General features: G+C 39.2%; 1 protein-coding gene across 4 annotated transcripts in view; it reads left to right on the plus strand.

The window, feature by feature from the left end:
• Positions 1-13,663, plus strand: part of SPIDR (scaffold protein involved in DNA repair) — a 562,488-nt gene that overhangs the window by 220,234 nt on the left and 328,591 nt on the right. For 3 of the 4 annotated variants that reach the window (XM_032421906.1, XM_032421904.1, XM_032421905.1), the window contains one exon: positions 27-271. In XM_032421906.1, coding sequence (XP_032277797.1) covers positions 27-271 — 245 coding nt within the window. Of the gene's footprint in view, positions 1-26; positions 272-13,663 lie in introns of those variants that run through there. The other variant, XM_032421908.1, reaches the window with a different exon arrangement.

Consider the following 13,663-nt stretch of genomic DNA (forward strand, 5'->3'; position numbering starts at 1 on the left):
ACTGCCTTTCTTTTAATATCTTTCAGAGTTCTACAGAAATTTTGGAATATTCATCAGATAGTGAAAAGGAAGATGACTCAGAGAATGTCTTGTTCATTGATTCAGAATCCTCTCCCAAATACCACATGGATTTTGGATCTGATGATAGACAGATGATGGAGAAACTGATAAAGCAGAGGGTGAAATCTGCAGAGACCATTTTGTACACACCCCAGAAACAGACGTTTCCCAGGATTCCAGACACATCAGCAAACAAGAAGAAGCTTCTAAGGTTAAATTACACCTTTTTTTTTTTTAATCCTTTTTTTTTTTTTTTAAGTTGTTACCTTTCTTTAAAATCCAAATACCTGAATTGTTAATTTAAAAATACTTAAACTTGTTTACTTGGGGAAGAAAATTGACAGAACAGAATTGTAACTTCGATAAGCAATTATAGAAGTTCTAATTTCTGGAGATGATTTAGGGAACCGTTTATCCAAGTCAAGCATTCACTGTTTCAGTCATAACAGCTTACATGATTAATCCTTAGTGGGATTGGTTATTTGGGTTTATCAAATTTTATTGAGCATCAGTATTCCAGATACTTAGACAGTTAAGACAAGTAAATGACTATTCCTGTTTTTGAATAAGTTATATTATAAAGAGGGAAATAGAAATAAATATATTCAGGTTATTTTTACAAATATGGTTACAGAGATTGTCCAAGGGAACACTTGCAAATGCAAAGATGTATGAGAGAGCAAAGACACCCAGATAGGAAACTGGTTGGTATGTATATGAATAACCATAAGGGCCAGGCCATGGGGGTCAAGCAGGACATGTGAAGGGGATAGGGGTATGCCTTCCAAGAGCCATGTCCCAACCCTGTGTAATACATGGTCTCTTTGTGTTTTAAATTAGAACAAAACAAAGAAAACAAAATTTCAATGAAAGTGAGAACTTGTGGGAAGCAGTGCCATAAAAGCAAACTTAGTAGAGTTTCAAGGAAAAAGGAGTTTCAGTAGAAAGAGTAAATGTGGCAAGGAAAAACACAGGTTTAGATCTGTTTAGGAAATGTTTATGTCAAGAGGCGGTCAGGTACAGTGTATACTGAGAACTCAATGGCAATGTTAGTGAACTAGCAGGGGAGGAAGCCAGGGACCCATGACTCAAGGAGTGTCCAAGACAAAGAGTAGGGACAGTGCTATGATTCTTCTGCTAGGACCAGGATTTCAGGCGAGAAGTCAGATGTGGAGATTAGCTGCTAGTGGCTTGAAAGGGATCTCAGGTCCAGAGAGTCACCAGAGGAAAGATGAGGCCTATTTAGAGAATAATGAGGAGGACCCAGCGGAGACACAGTGGTTAGGGATAATTGCTCTATCAGTGTCCAGGGAAGGAAGTAGGGGAGGGGGATCAGGAGAGGAGAGGCCCATCTTAAGTGTAGGAGTAGAGGGACAAGCATAAAGATGTCAGAGTCTAGTGGGATGGATGTAGCATGGTGGGTCAGTTCATGCCTATTCACCATATGTATATGTTAACATAAAATAACTCAGAAGGCTGTATGCCCAAAGCAGAGAAATTTCAAGCATCAAAAGAGAATGGTGGTGGTTTATATTAGTTTCTGGAAAGAACAGGAAAGGAAGACAGTTAGAGGGATTTGAATGTCCTTGTTGAAGTTGATGCCACGCAATTACAGAAAGCCATGTCCCCAACCCTAGTGAGGGCCTACTATGTGCTGGGCACTGTTGCATATCCTGGAGACATAGCAACTACAGCCCTGACTGTGGAGGGGAGTGTGTGATGAGGACCCAAGAAGTAAAGTAGAAGTAATGTCAAAAGAAGATAAACTTTATGGAAAGAAACCAGATAAAAATAGGGATCAAGACTAGCTAAGAGGTGTGGCAAAGGGCATTTCATGGAGCTGACATTGCCTAAGGTGAAGCAAGAGGGTGGTGTAGAGGATCAGATGGTTTTGTTTTATTTGGTTTTTCTTTTTGGTTGGTTGGTTGGTTTGGTTTTTCTTGGTGAGAAAATCATGAGGCCTTATTATTATTATTATTATTATTATTATTATTATTATTATTATTTTGAGGGAGGGAATTGTTAGCCTTTTACTTTATTGTAAATTGACCATATACATTCTTTCTACAGTTTATTTACTGGGGTCTGAGTTTTTAATACTGTTTTGCTTCTATATTTTCAAACAAAAATTGGATTTTTTTTCCCACTACTTTTGCTGTTTGGCATTGAATTCTTTTATATGTGTACAGGTGTATTTGGCAAGAAGGTTTGGTATGAAGGTTTCTATTTTGTGTGTTCAGTTCTATCAGTTGGTCATATTATGTCACCCACCTACCCCATTAGTTTTTAAAAGTGGAAATTTGGTCTGCATTTTTAGTAGTAATAATCTCTTTTTACATTTATTGTGTTCTTTTTTCTTTCAGTCTTATGAAAATATAAATGATATACAGCGCTGTTTAAGGTGTATAGTGTAATGACTTGATTTACGTATATTCTGAAATTATGACCACTATAAGTTTAGTTAACATCATCACCTCATATAGATACCAAAAAAAAAAAAAAGAAAAAATGTTTTTTTCCTTGTGATAAGCTCTTTTAGGATCTGTTCTCTCAGCAGCTTTCAAATATACCATACAGCAGTGTTAACCATAGTCCTCATGTTGTACATTACATGTCCAATACTTATTTATCTTATAACTGGAAATTTGTACTCTTTGAGCACCTTCTTCCAGTTCTGTCCCCCACTGCCACCTGTGGTCACCACAAATCTGATCTTTTTCTCTATGAGTTTGTGATGGGGTTTTTTTGTTTTTATTCTTGTTTTGTTTTTAGATTCCACATGCAAGTGAGATCATACAGTATGTATCTTTCTCTGTCTTACTTATTTTACTTAGCATAATGCCCTCAAGGTCCACCCATGTTGTCACAAATGACAGGAGTTCCTTCTTTTTTGTGGCTGAATAATAATCCAGGCAGTGTGTGTGTGTGTGTGTGTGTGTGTATATGTACCACATTTTCTATATTCATTCATCTGTCAGTGGACTCTCAGATTGTTTCCATTTTGGGCTATTGTAAATAATGCTGCAGTGAACATGGGGGTGCAGATACCTCTTCAAAATAGTGATTTATTTCCTTCAGATATATACCCAGCAGTGGAAGTGCTGGATCATATAGTAGTTCTATTTTTAATTTTTTGAGGAACCTCTGTACTGTTTTCCATAGTGGCTGCACCAACTTACATTTCCACCAACAGGGCCCAAGAGTTTTTTTTTCTTTGTATCTTAACAAGAATTTGTTATCTCTTGCCTTTTTGATGATAATCATTCCAACAAGTGTGAGGTAATGTCTCATTGTGGTGATTTGTATTTTCCTAATGATTAGTGATGTTGAACACCTTTTCCTGTACCTGTTGGTCATTTAAATATCTTCTTTAGAAAAATGTCTATTCAGGTTCTTTGCCGATTTTTAAAATTTTTTTTTTGCTATTGAGTTGTATAAATTCTTTATATATTTTGTATATTAACTCCTTATCAAGTATGTGATTTGCAAATATTTTCTCTTATTCTGTAGGCTGCCCTTTCATTTTGTTGATTATTTCTTTTGCTGTGCAGAAGCTTTTTAGTTTGATGTAGTCCCACTTGTTCATTTTATTCCTTGTGGTTTAAGTGTCATCCAAAAAATTATTGCTGAGACCCATGTCAAGGAGCTTTTTTCCTATATTTTCTTCTGGGAGTTTTGTGGTTTTATGGATTAAGTTTTTAATCCACTTTGAGTTAATTTTTGTGAGTAGTGTAAGAATAGGAGTCTAGTTTCATTCTTTTATATGTAAATATCCAGTTTTCTCAGCACCATTTATTGAAGAGACTGTCTTTTCTCTATTGGGTATTCGTGGTCCCCTTATCAAATTTTAGTTGACTCTTTATACATGGGTTTATTTCTGGGCTTTAATTCCGTTCCTTTGGTCTATTTGTCTGTTTTTATGCCAATACCACACTGTTTTGGTTGCTGTAGCTTTATCATATAGCTTGAAATCAGTGTGATGTCTCCCACTTCGTTGTACTTCCTCAGGATTGCTTTGGCTATTTGGGGTTCTTGTGGTTCTATACACATTTTAGAAGTGCTTTTTCTATTTCTGTGAAAATGCCATTGAAATCTTGATAGGGATTGCATTGAATCTATAGATGGCTTTGGGTAGTTGGGGACATTTTAACAATATTAATTCTTCCAATCCATGAACATTGGATATCTTTCCATGTATTTGTGTTGTCTGCAGTTTTTTTCATCATGATTCAATATATAGAGAAAATCCTAAAGACTCCATTTGAAAAACTTTTAGATCTAATCAATGAATTCAGTAAAGTTGCTGAATATGAAGTTAACATACAAAAATCAGTGGCAGATCTGTATATACACTAGCAACAGATTAACAGAAAAATAAATTAAAAAGATGGTCTTATTTACAATAGCATCAAAAACAATAAAATAGGAATAAATTTAACCAAGGAGATGAAAGAGCTCTACCCGGAAAACTGTAAGAAATAGATGAAAGAAATCATGAGGCTTTTGACCATGTTCATTTGTACATTATATATCTGAATAGGATATGGGTCTGAACCTCATTGACAGTGCTGGTGCTAGATGTAGGCTCCTATGTCCAGATGGTTTTAAAGCACCAACAAGGTCAGTTTGCAGGAGATCAAATGCAGATTAAAAGGAATATCTGTCTATGAGGCCTGAGCCATAGGCATTCTGCAGTGGTTGGGGCCCAGAGGAAGAAGCTGCTGTGGGAGGAATTGAATCTAAGAGAGTGTGGTGTCCTGGAAGTCAGGTAAAGATGTGTCTTTGGGAAGGAAAAAGGGCAACCAACTGTGATGGATGCTGCTGGGTTGCACTGTGGAAGTCAAGGAATGTGGGGCTTTCTCATTGGTATGGTTGGGCTAAGCCAGGCTGCTGTGGGTTTAAGTGAGAATGGAAAAAGAGAAACTGAAGACAGCATGAATAGAAAATTCGTTGGTGGAGTTTGCTATAAGAGGTGTAGAGAACTGGTTGTTAACTAGAAGGAATGTGGAGATTGAGATTTTTTTTTTATGGGTGGGAATTACAGCACATGTTGTATATTGATGGGGAAGGTCCTCAGTAGGGGAAAGAAAGGATAACTATTGGTATTGTGTCTGATTTGGTGACAGGAGTGTGCAAATGGAGGGGTATGCCAGGTCGGGAACATAGACATCCGTGAACAGATGGGAGGGCAGAGCGTCCTCAGGTGCAGGTTGCTGGTAGCTATATATGGCAGTGGGAACTCAAGTTCTTTCTGATCACTTCCATTTTGTCAGTGAAATGGAAAGTATCTTCATTAGCTTAGAGTAACGACAAGGAGATGGCATTGGAGGAATGAAGAATGAGAGTAGATGACATAGTCCTGTAGTGGGGGAGTCAGTGGACAAGGGATGTATATTAGGATTGTCTGGCAAGATAAGGTTCTCTTGAGAGTTGTCATTTTGAGTTTGAGATCAGTCAATATGGATTGAATTGTGGGGCTGCAAATGTGGAACAGGCAGAGCTTGAGATTGTCCAGTAATTGATTACAATGAAAGTAGTCAATAAAAGTTCCATGTAGTGATTGTAATATTGGACCATGAAATCTAGACCAGGTAAGGTCAGAAATAGTAACAGGCAGGGTGTGGAGTACAAAGAGATGGGGGGTAGGACCAGCCTATTCTAGATTGGGAAGAGGTTGGTCAAACACCTTTAAAGTGCTGAAACTAGAGTTAATAAACTAGACAGGTAAGAATGATGGGTGCTCAGCATTGAATTAGTGGAGGGAAGCAGTTTGTAACTTAAAGACGTAGAGAATGAATGGGGCAGATGAGTGGCTGAGGTGAGGTGGGGGAGGACTTCATGGAATGGGGAAGTTAAGGTATTAGAAGCCTGGTAGGCACTGAAATCAACAAGAACGGTAGCCTAAAGCCCAAGGCTCCAAAGGATGGGTGGGACAGCCCTGAAGGTGCCTGCCTCTGGGTAGGGGTGGACTCTTCCTCTCTTTCTGTGCTTCACAATTGAAGTATAAGGGAACTGAAAGCCTTTGTGAGGAGCAAGACTGTCTCTTCCTGGCCCTCCATGTTCATTGGGTAGAAAGGAGGGAAGGGAGGGCAGCTGCAATTTAAGGTCATTGCCAGGTTGTCCTCAGGGGAAGAGTAAGATGAAAGGAACATTCAAAGAAGTTGAGGACATAAGAGTTTTTGCTGATGATTGAAGCAACTCCAGCAATATGCAAATGATTGTTTTCTTGTGATTTCTAAATGATAACTAAATAAGGGATGTCTGTTTTGTGGCCATTCCTTTAATGTTAATGTGTTTAAATATTAAAAATGAGTTTGATGTGATTAGGGTTGTCAGTCTCAGGCTTTCAAACTGGAAGACCCTTGACAATAGGAGCCAGCTTTGCTAAACTGACTAGAAAAGCTTATGATTGCCCATGATGGCAGTTTGTTGACCTCCTTCTGAAGCAGGGAAAAAGGTAACATTTTGATTCATAGGCTGCTTTGTAATGAAAGCACTAGAGCATCATGCATTTAGAGAGGAAAATCTCTTAGCTAGTTGTCTAATAATGATCAAAGAAAGTTTTGCATTAAATATTTGGTTTGTTGAAGTGAACTCTTATGCAAATGCTGAGAATACTGATGCCCTATAATCCTCACAATAAAAGATCACCAACTTTTGTCACAGAAGGACAACAGAGTACCTGAGAAATAAACTGCTGCTAAGGAAAACAAAAAACAAAACACACGCACAAAAAAACAGGTGTAAGTAATAGATTTTCCTTAACTAGAATGAATAGAGCAGTGATTAAAAGAATTGCCTTTTTTGTTTTTGTTTGTTTGTTTTTTGAGAAGCTTGGCTTTTATTTATTTATTTATTTATTTAAGATTTATTTATTTATTTGACAGAGAGAGACACAGCGAGAGAGGGAACAGAAGCAGGGGGAGTGGGAGAAGCAGGCTTCCCGCAGAGTGGTGAGCCCAATGCGGGGCTCAATCCCAGGACCCCGGGGTTATGACCTGAGCCAAAGGCAGACACTTAACAACTGAGCCACCTGCTTTTATTTATTTTTTTAAATTAACATATAATGTATTATTTGTTTCAGGGGTACAGGTCTGTGATTCATCAGTCTTACACAATTCACAGCGCTCACCATAGCACGTACCCTCCCCAATGTCCATCACCCAGCCACCCCATTCCCCCCACTCCTCTCCACTCCAACAATCCTCAGTTTGTTTCCTGAGATTAAGAGTCTCTATGGTCTGTCTCCCTCTCTGGTTTCTTCTCGTTTCATTTTTCCCTCCCTTCCCCTATGATCCTCTGTCTGTTTCTCAAATTCCTCATATCAGTGAGATCATATGGTACTTGTCTTTCTCTGAGTTACTTCGCTTAGCATAATACCCTCTAGTGCCATCCATGTCATTGCAAATGGCAAGATTTCATTTTTTTTTTTTTGATGGCTGCATAATATTCCATTGTGTGTGTGTGTGTGTGTGTGTGTGTGTGTGTGTGTGTGTGTGTTTGTATGTATACCACATCTTCTTTATCCATTCATCTGTTTATGGACATCTAGGCTCTTTCCATAGTTTGGCTATTGTGGACATTGCTGCTATAAACATTGGGGTTCACCTGCCCCTTTGGATCACTACATTTCTATATTTGGGGTAAATACCCAGTAGTGCAATTGGTGGGTCATAGGGTAGCTCTATTTTCAACTTTTTGAGGAACCTCCATACTGTTTTCCAGAGTGGCTGCACCAACAGTGTAAGAGGGTTCTCCTTTCTCCGCATCCTCGCCAACATCTGTCATTTCCTGACTTGTTAATTTTAGCCATTCTGACTGGTCTGAGTGGTATCTCATTGTGGTTTTGATTTGTATTTCCCTGATGCCGAGCGATGTTGAGCACTTTTTCATGTGTCTGTTGGCCATTTGGATGCCTTCTTTGCAGAAATGTCTGTTCATGTTTTCTGCCCATTTCTTGTTTGGATTATTTATTCTCTGCGTGTTGAGTTTGCTAAGTTCTTTACAGATTTTAGATAATAGCCCTTTATCTGATATGTCATTTGTAAATATCTTCTCCCATTCTGTCGGTTGTCTTTTGGTTTTGTTGACTGTTTCCTTTGCTGTGCAAAAGCTTTTAATCTTAATGAAAGTCCAATAGTTCATTTTTGCCCTTGCTTCCCTTGCCTTTGGCGATGTTTCTAGGAAGAAGTTGCTGTGGCTGAGGTGGAAGAGGTTGCTGCCTGTGTTCTCCTCAAGGATTTTGATGGATTCCTGTCCCACATTTAGGTCTTTTATCCATTTTGAGTCTATTTTTGTGTGTGGTGTAAGGAAATGGTCCAGTTTCATTCTTCTGCATGTGGCTGTCCAATTTTCCCAACACCATTTGTTAAAGAGACTCTTTTTTCCATTGGACATTCTTTCCTGGTTTGTCAAGGATTAGTTGACCATAGAGTTGAGGGTCCATTTCTGGGCTCTCTATTCTGTTCCATTGATCTATGTGTCTGTTTTTGTGCCAGTACCATACTGTCTTGAAGATGACAGCTTTGTAACAGAGCTTGATGTCCAGAATTGTGATGCCACCAGCTTTGCTTTTCTTTCTCAACATTCCTCTGGCTATTTGCGGTCTTTTCTAGTTCCATGCAAATTTTAGGATTATTTGCTCCATTTCTTTGAAAAAAGTTGATGGTATTTTGATAGGGATTGCATTAAATGTGTAGATTGCTCTAAGTAGCGGGGACATTTTCACAATATTTGTTCTTCCAATCCATGAGCATGGAACGTTTTTCCATTTCTTTGTGTCTTCCTCAATTTCTTTCATGAGTATTCTGTAGTTTTCTGAGTACAGAACATTTCTAATATTGTTTTGTCTTATGGTATCACTTATCTTCTCCCCTTGTGATCCAGTAGTTGTTTATCTCTTTTTTTCTCAGCTTCTTTATTCTCCATCATTTGGTCTTCTATGTCACTAATTCCCTCTTCTGCCTCATTTATCTTAGCGGTTAGAGCCTCCATTTTTTATTGCACCTCGTTAATAACCTTTTTGATTTCAACATAGTTAGATTTTTAGTTCTTTTATTTCTCCAGAAAGTGATTCTCTAGTATCTTCTGTGCTTTTTCAAGCCCAGCTAGTATCTTTATAATTGTCATTCTGAACTCTAGTTCCGACATCTTACTAATGTCCATATTGATTAGGTCCCTGGCAGTCAGTACTGCCTCTTGTTCTTTTTTCTGAGGTGAGTTTTTCCGTCCTGTCATTTTGTCCAGAGAAGAAAAGGTGAATGAGAGAACAAAATGCTAATAGGGTAACAATGACCTCAGAAAAATATACACTAAATAAATCAGAAGAGACCTGAAACTGGGGGGAAAAATAAAGGAAAAAAAAGAAAAAAAAGAAAAGAATGTGATCAGGCTGGTGAATAGAACAGAGCCACACACTAGATTTTGGGTGTATTTTGGTCTGTTAGAAGAAATTGCCTCCCAAAATTTTAAAGAAAGAAAAACTTACATATATATACAAAGGGTAAATATGATGAAGGGATGGAATATGACTGTAAAGATGAAAATTTAAAAAGATTTTATCTATTTTTTTTAAGATTTTATTTATTTGAGAGAGAGAGAGAGCATGAGAGGGGAGAGTGTCAGAGGGAGAAGCAGACTCCCCGCTTAGCAGGGAGTCCGATGTGGGACTTGATCCTGGGACTCTGGGATCATGACCTGAGCTGAAGGCAGTGACTTAACCAACTGAGCCACCCAGGAGCCCAAAAAAGATTTTAAAAAAGGAATTGATAAGTTGGTTGAAAAAAAGAACAAAAAAATATTAAAAGAAAAAAAAAGGAGAGACTGATTAGGTGGGAGACTAGGACAAAGTCATACACTAGATTTAGGATATATTTTGGTCTGTTAGAAGAAACTGTATCCCAAAATTTTAAAGAAAAAAGAACTTACATGTATATTAAAAATAAGGTTAAATACAATGAAGGGATAGAATGACTGTAAAAATGAAAATTAAAAAAGATTTTAAAAAAGGAAATTGATACAATGTTGGCTGAAAAAGGAAAGAAGAAAAATTCAACTAAAAAAAAAAGAAAAGGAAAAAATAAAGAAAATTTTAAAAATTAACTTTGAAAGACTAAAGAATCAGGGGGGAAAAAGCCATGAATTCTATGTGCTGTATTCCCCCAGTGCTGGGGTTTTGCCGTTCTCATTAATCGGTAAATTTGGTCTTGGCTGGATGTTCTTGCTGATCTTCTGGGGGAGGGGCCTGTTGCAGTGATTCTCAAATGTCTTTGCCTGAGGCGGAATTGCACCACCCTTGCCAGGGGCCAGGCTGAGTAATCTGCTCAGGTTTGCTCTCAGTAGCTTTTGTTCCCTGAAAGCTTTCCTTACAGCTTTGGAGGAGGAGAGTGAAAATGGTGGCCTCCCAATCTCTGGTCCTGGAGGAGCCAAAAGCTCAGGGCGCCACTCCTCAGTGAGCCCTCAGGGAACAGCAGTCCATCACTCCTGTCTCCCTGGTCTCTGACCGCACTCCATGTTCACCCAGCCTGTGACCGAGCATTTCTCTCTCTGGCACATGACCCCGTTTGTAGTCTCCAATCCCAGCAGACTCCTGTGGTGTGCTCCCGTGCCGCTCTTCCCAGGGAAGGAGGGGGACAGGTCCCTGGATCTGCCGCTTGTTGGGTCCCTGTTCGAAGAGTAGTGACCCAACTGTGCCATGGATCATGGTTTATGACAACCCGAAGCTGAGAGCCCACTCCTCAGTTCCATCTTTGCCACTGGCTTTCCCACTCCCATACCTGGGAGCTCTGCCACACTCAGGCACCCCAATCTTTCTGTGACCCTGAGGGTCCTGAGACCACACTGTCCCAGCAAGGGTTCCACTGCCTGATTAGCCACTGGAGCAACATCCCTCAACAGAGCAGACTTCTTAAATTTCCAGTTTTGTGCTCCACTGCTCTATCACTTGCTGGTAGCCTGCTGATGGAGGCTCCTCCCCCCCCCCCCCCCCCCCGTCTATCTTCCCGTGTGTCGCCTCGGATTCACTTCTCTGCACATCCTACCTTCCAGAAAGTGGTCGCCTTTCTGTTCACAGAATTGCTGCTATTCTTTTTTTTTTTTTTTTTTTTTAAGATTTTATTTATTTATTTGACAGAGATAGCGAGAGAGGGAACACAAGTGGCAGTGGGGGTAGGGAGCTGGAGAGGGAGAAGCAGGCTCCCTACTGAGCAGGGAGCCTGATGCGGGGCTCCATCCTAAGATGCTGGGATCATGACCGCAGCTGAAGGCAGATGCTTAACCAACTGAGCCACCCAGGCGCCCCAAATTGCTGCTATTCTTTTCTTCAATCTCTTGTTAAGTTTGTAGGTGTTCTGAATGGTTTGATAACTATCTAGCTGAATTCCTGGGACCAGGCGGAATTTAGGTCTCTTATTTCTCCGCCGTCTTGCTCCTCCTCTTGTTTTGTTTTTAACCTGATAATTGCTCACTAGTAAAGATCAAGTTAAGTAGTTATTGGCATTTCAATGTTGGAAAACATTGGCCTTTTCCCTTGGCTTTGCCCCATAGAGAACTATTACTCAATCTCTTTAGGCTTTCTTTTTGTTGTTGTTTTTTAATTTTTATCTTTTTGATTCATGGCTTCATTGTGTTTAAGTCATAACTAATAAAAGTCAATGCAAAATTGGTCTTATATTTAAGTATGTTTTCAATAACAAAGCCATATTTCTCCATTGTTATCATCAGGTTATTTTTCACAATGTCTGTTATATCTAACAGAAAGCAAAACTTGAAAATATTATACTACATTTATTTAAATTATTTTTTTCTTTACTTATATAGCATATTAAAAATATTTCAATGAGCTTTTTTTCTGGAAATGTTGGAATAGTTTTGAATCTTTATTCTTTTTCACTTCATATTGTTTTTGAAAAAATGTTTAGCCCTGTTGAATTGATGCCAGGAATCTTTTCAAGTAGGTTACCAATCAACTTTTTTATATAAAAGATAATTAGAATATCTTAACTTGCTTAGTGAATTTTTTTTCTCCATTGGTGTTTTGAATTTTATCTCTAAATAACTTTGGTGACTGTATTGAAAATAGTCAATTTGGAGGCTCTGATCCAAGATGGCAATATAAGAACCTCTTGAACTCACCTTCCCCATGAAGACACCAAATCTATAGCTACACATGAAGCAGTTCCTCTTGTAAAAAATCCAGAAACTGAGGGACTCCTATACATTGGATGAATTAGAAAGTACCCACATTGAAAGGGGTAGGAAAGGGTAAGACACGCTCTAGCCATAAATCCCACCCCTGGCATAGTGACATACAATAGGTAGGGAACTCATAACTCCCTAATTTTCCATGAGAAGCAAAGAGTTTGAACCCAGCATCTAGCACCCCAACTTTTAAGACTTTCACTGGAGAGATGAGCCCCCAAAATACCTAGTTCTGAAACAGGGCTTGTGTCCACAAGACCCACAAGACTATAGCAAACTATTCTTCACTTGGCTTGGACCTGTTGTGGTTTTCCCTCCAGGGCTCAGCACAGAGGGAGTATATACCACCCATCTTCCAGTCTTTTCCTGAAAGCTGCCTATTTGTGTACTTTAAAAGCTGCTGCTGCCTGAGGATCAGGCTTCTAATTTAGCACACACCTAGGTACTGACTGTCATCCTCCCCAGAGATCAGGGAGGTCAGCAGATGACATCTCCGTGCACCCTGTAGATCTTTAGTGTCTCCCAGAGGGTACATCTCTTGATCTCCTGGCTCTGATGACTAGGGGGACTTGTGGTTTGTGGGTCCCACGGGTCTGTAGCAAACAAGGAAGCAGTTCTTACCTGGCTATCCCTTGAGGACTCAGAACAGAGGGAGCAGAGAAAAATGCCCAGCTCCTAGTCTTTCCCTGAAAGAAGTCTGCTTACATACTTTAAAAGCTGCTGACTAAGGGTTCAGCTTTCAGTCAGCTTATATCTAGTGCTGACTGAGATCCTACCCTTTGGCACACTGACAGGTATTGGCACCCACAACTACTGGGAGCTACTAAGAAAAAAAAGGGAGTTTTGACTTCCACAAAGAGACAACTAAGAGCTCAGGGCAGGCTGAACAATAAGGTTCATCTCCTACACAAGACCACTCTATAAAGACTGGAAGAGTGGCTGTTTTACGTAATGCATAGAAACCAAAACAGAGAATCAAGGATAATGAAGAAACAGGAACATGTTCCAAAAAAAGAACAAGGAAAAACTCCAGAAACAGACCTTAATGAAATGGAGATAAGTGATTTGTCTGACAAAGGGTGCAAAATAATAGTCATAAAGATGTTTACCATGGTCAGGAGAATAATGCATGAACAAAGTGAGAATTTTAGGAGATAGAAAATAAAAGAATGTACCAAACAGAAACCACAGACCTGAAAAGAATACAGTAACTACAGAAAAATTCAAAAGACTAGATCAGCTGGAAGAAAAGATCAGTGAACTCAAAGATTGGGCAGTGGAATTCATCCAAACACAGGAACAAAAAGGGAAAAAAAAATGGAAGAGACCAGAGATACCTTAAGGGACGTAAAGGATACCATCAAGTGGATGAATATTTGCAATATAGTTATCCCAGAAGAAGAGA

This window comes from Phoca vitulina, unplaced genomic scaffold (assembly GCF_004348235.1).
Source record: "Phoca vitulina isolate PV1807 unplaced genomic scaffold, GSC_HSeal_1.0 scaffold25, whole genome shotgun sequence".
In the NCBI taxonomy this organism is placed as follows: Eukaryota; Metazoa; Chordata; class Mammalia; order Carnivora; family Phocidae; genus Phoca; species Phoca vitulina.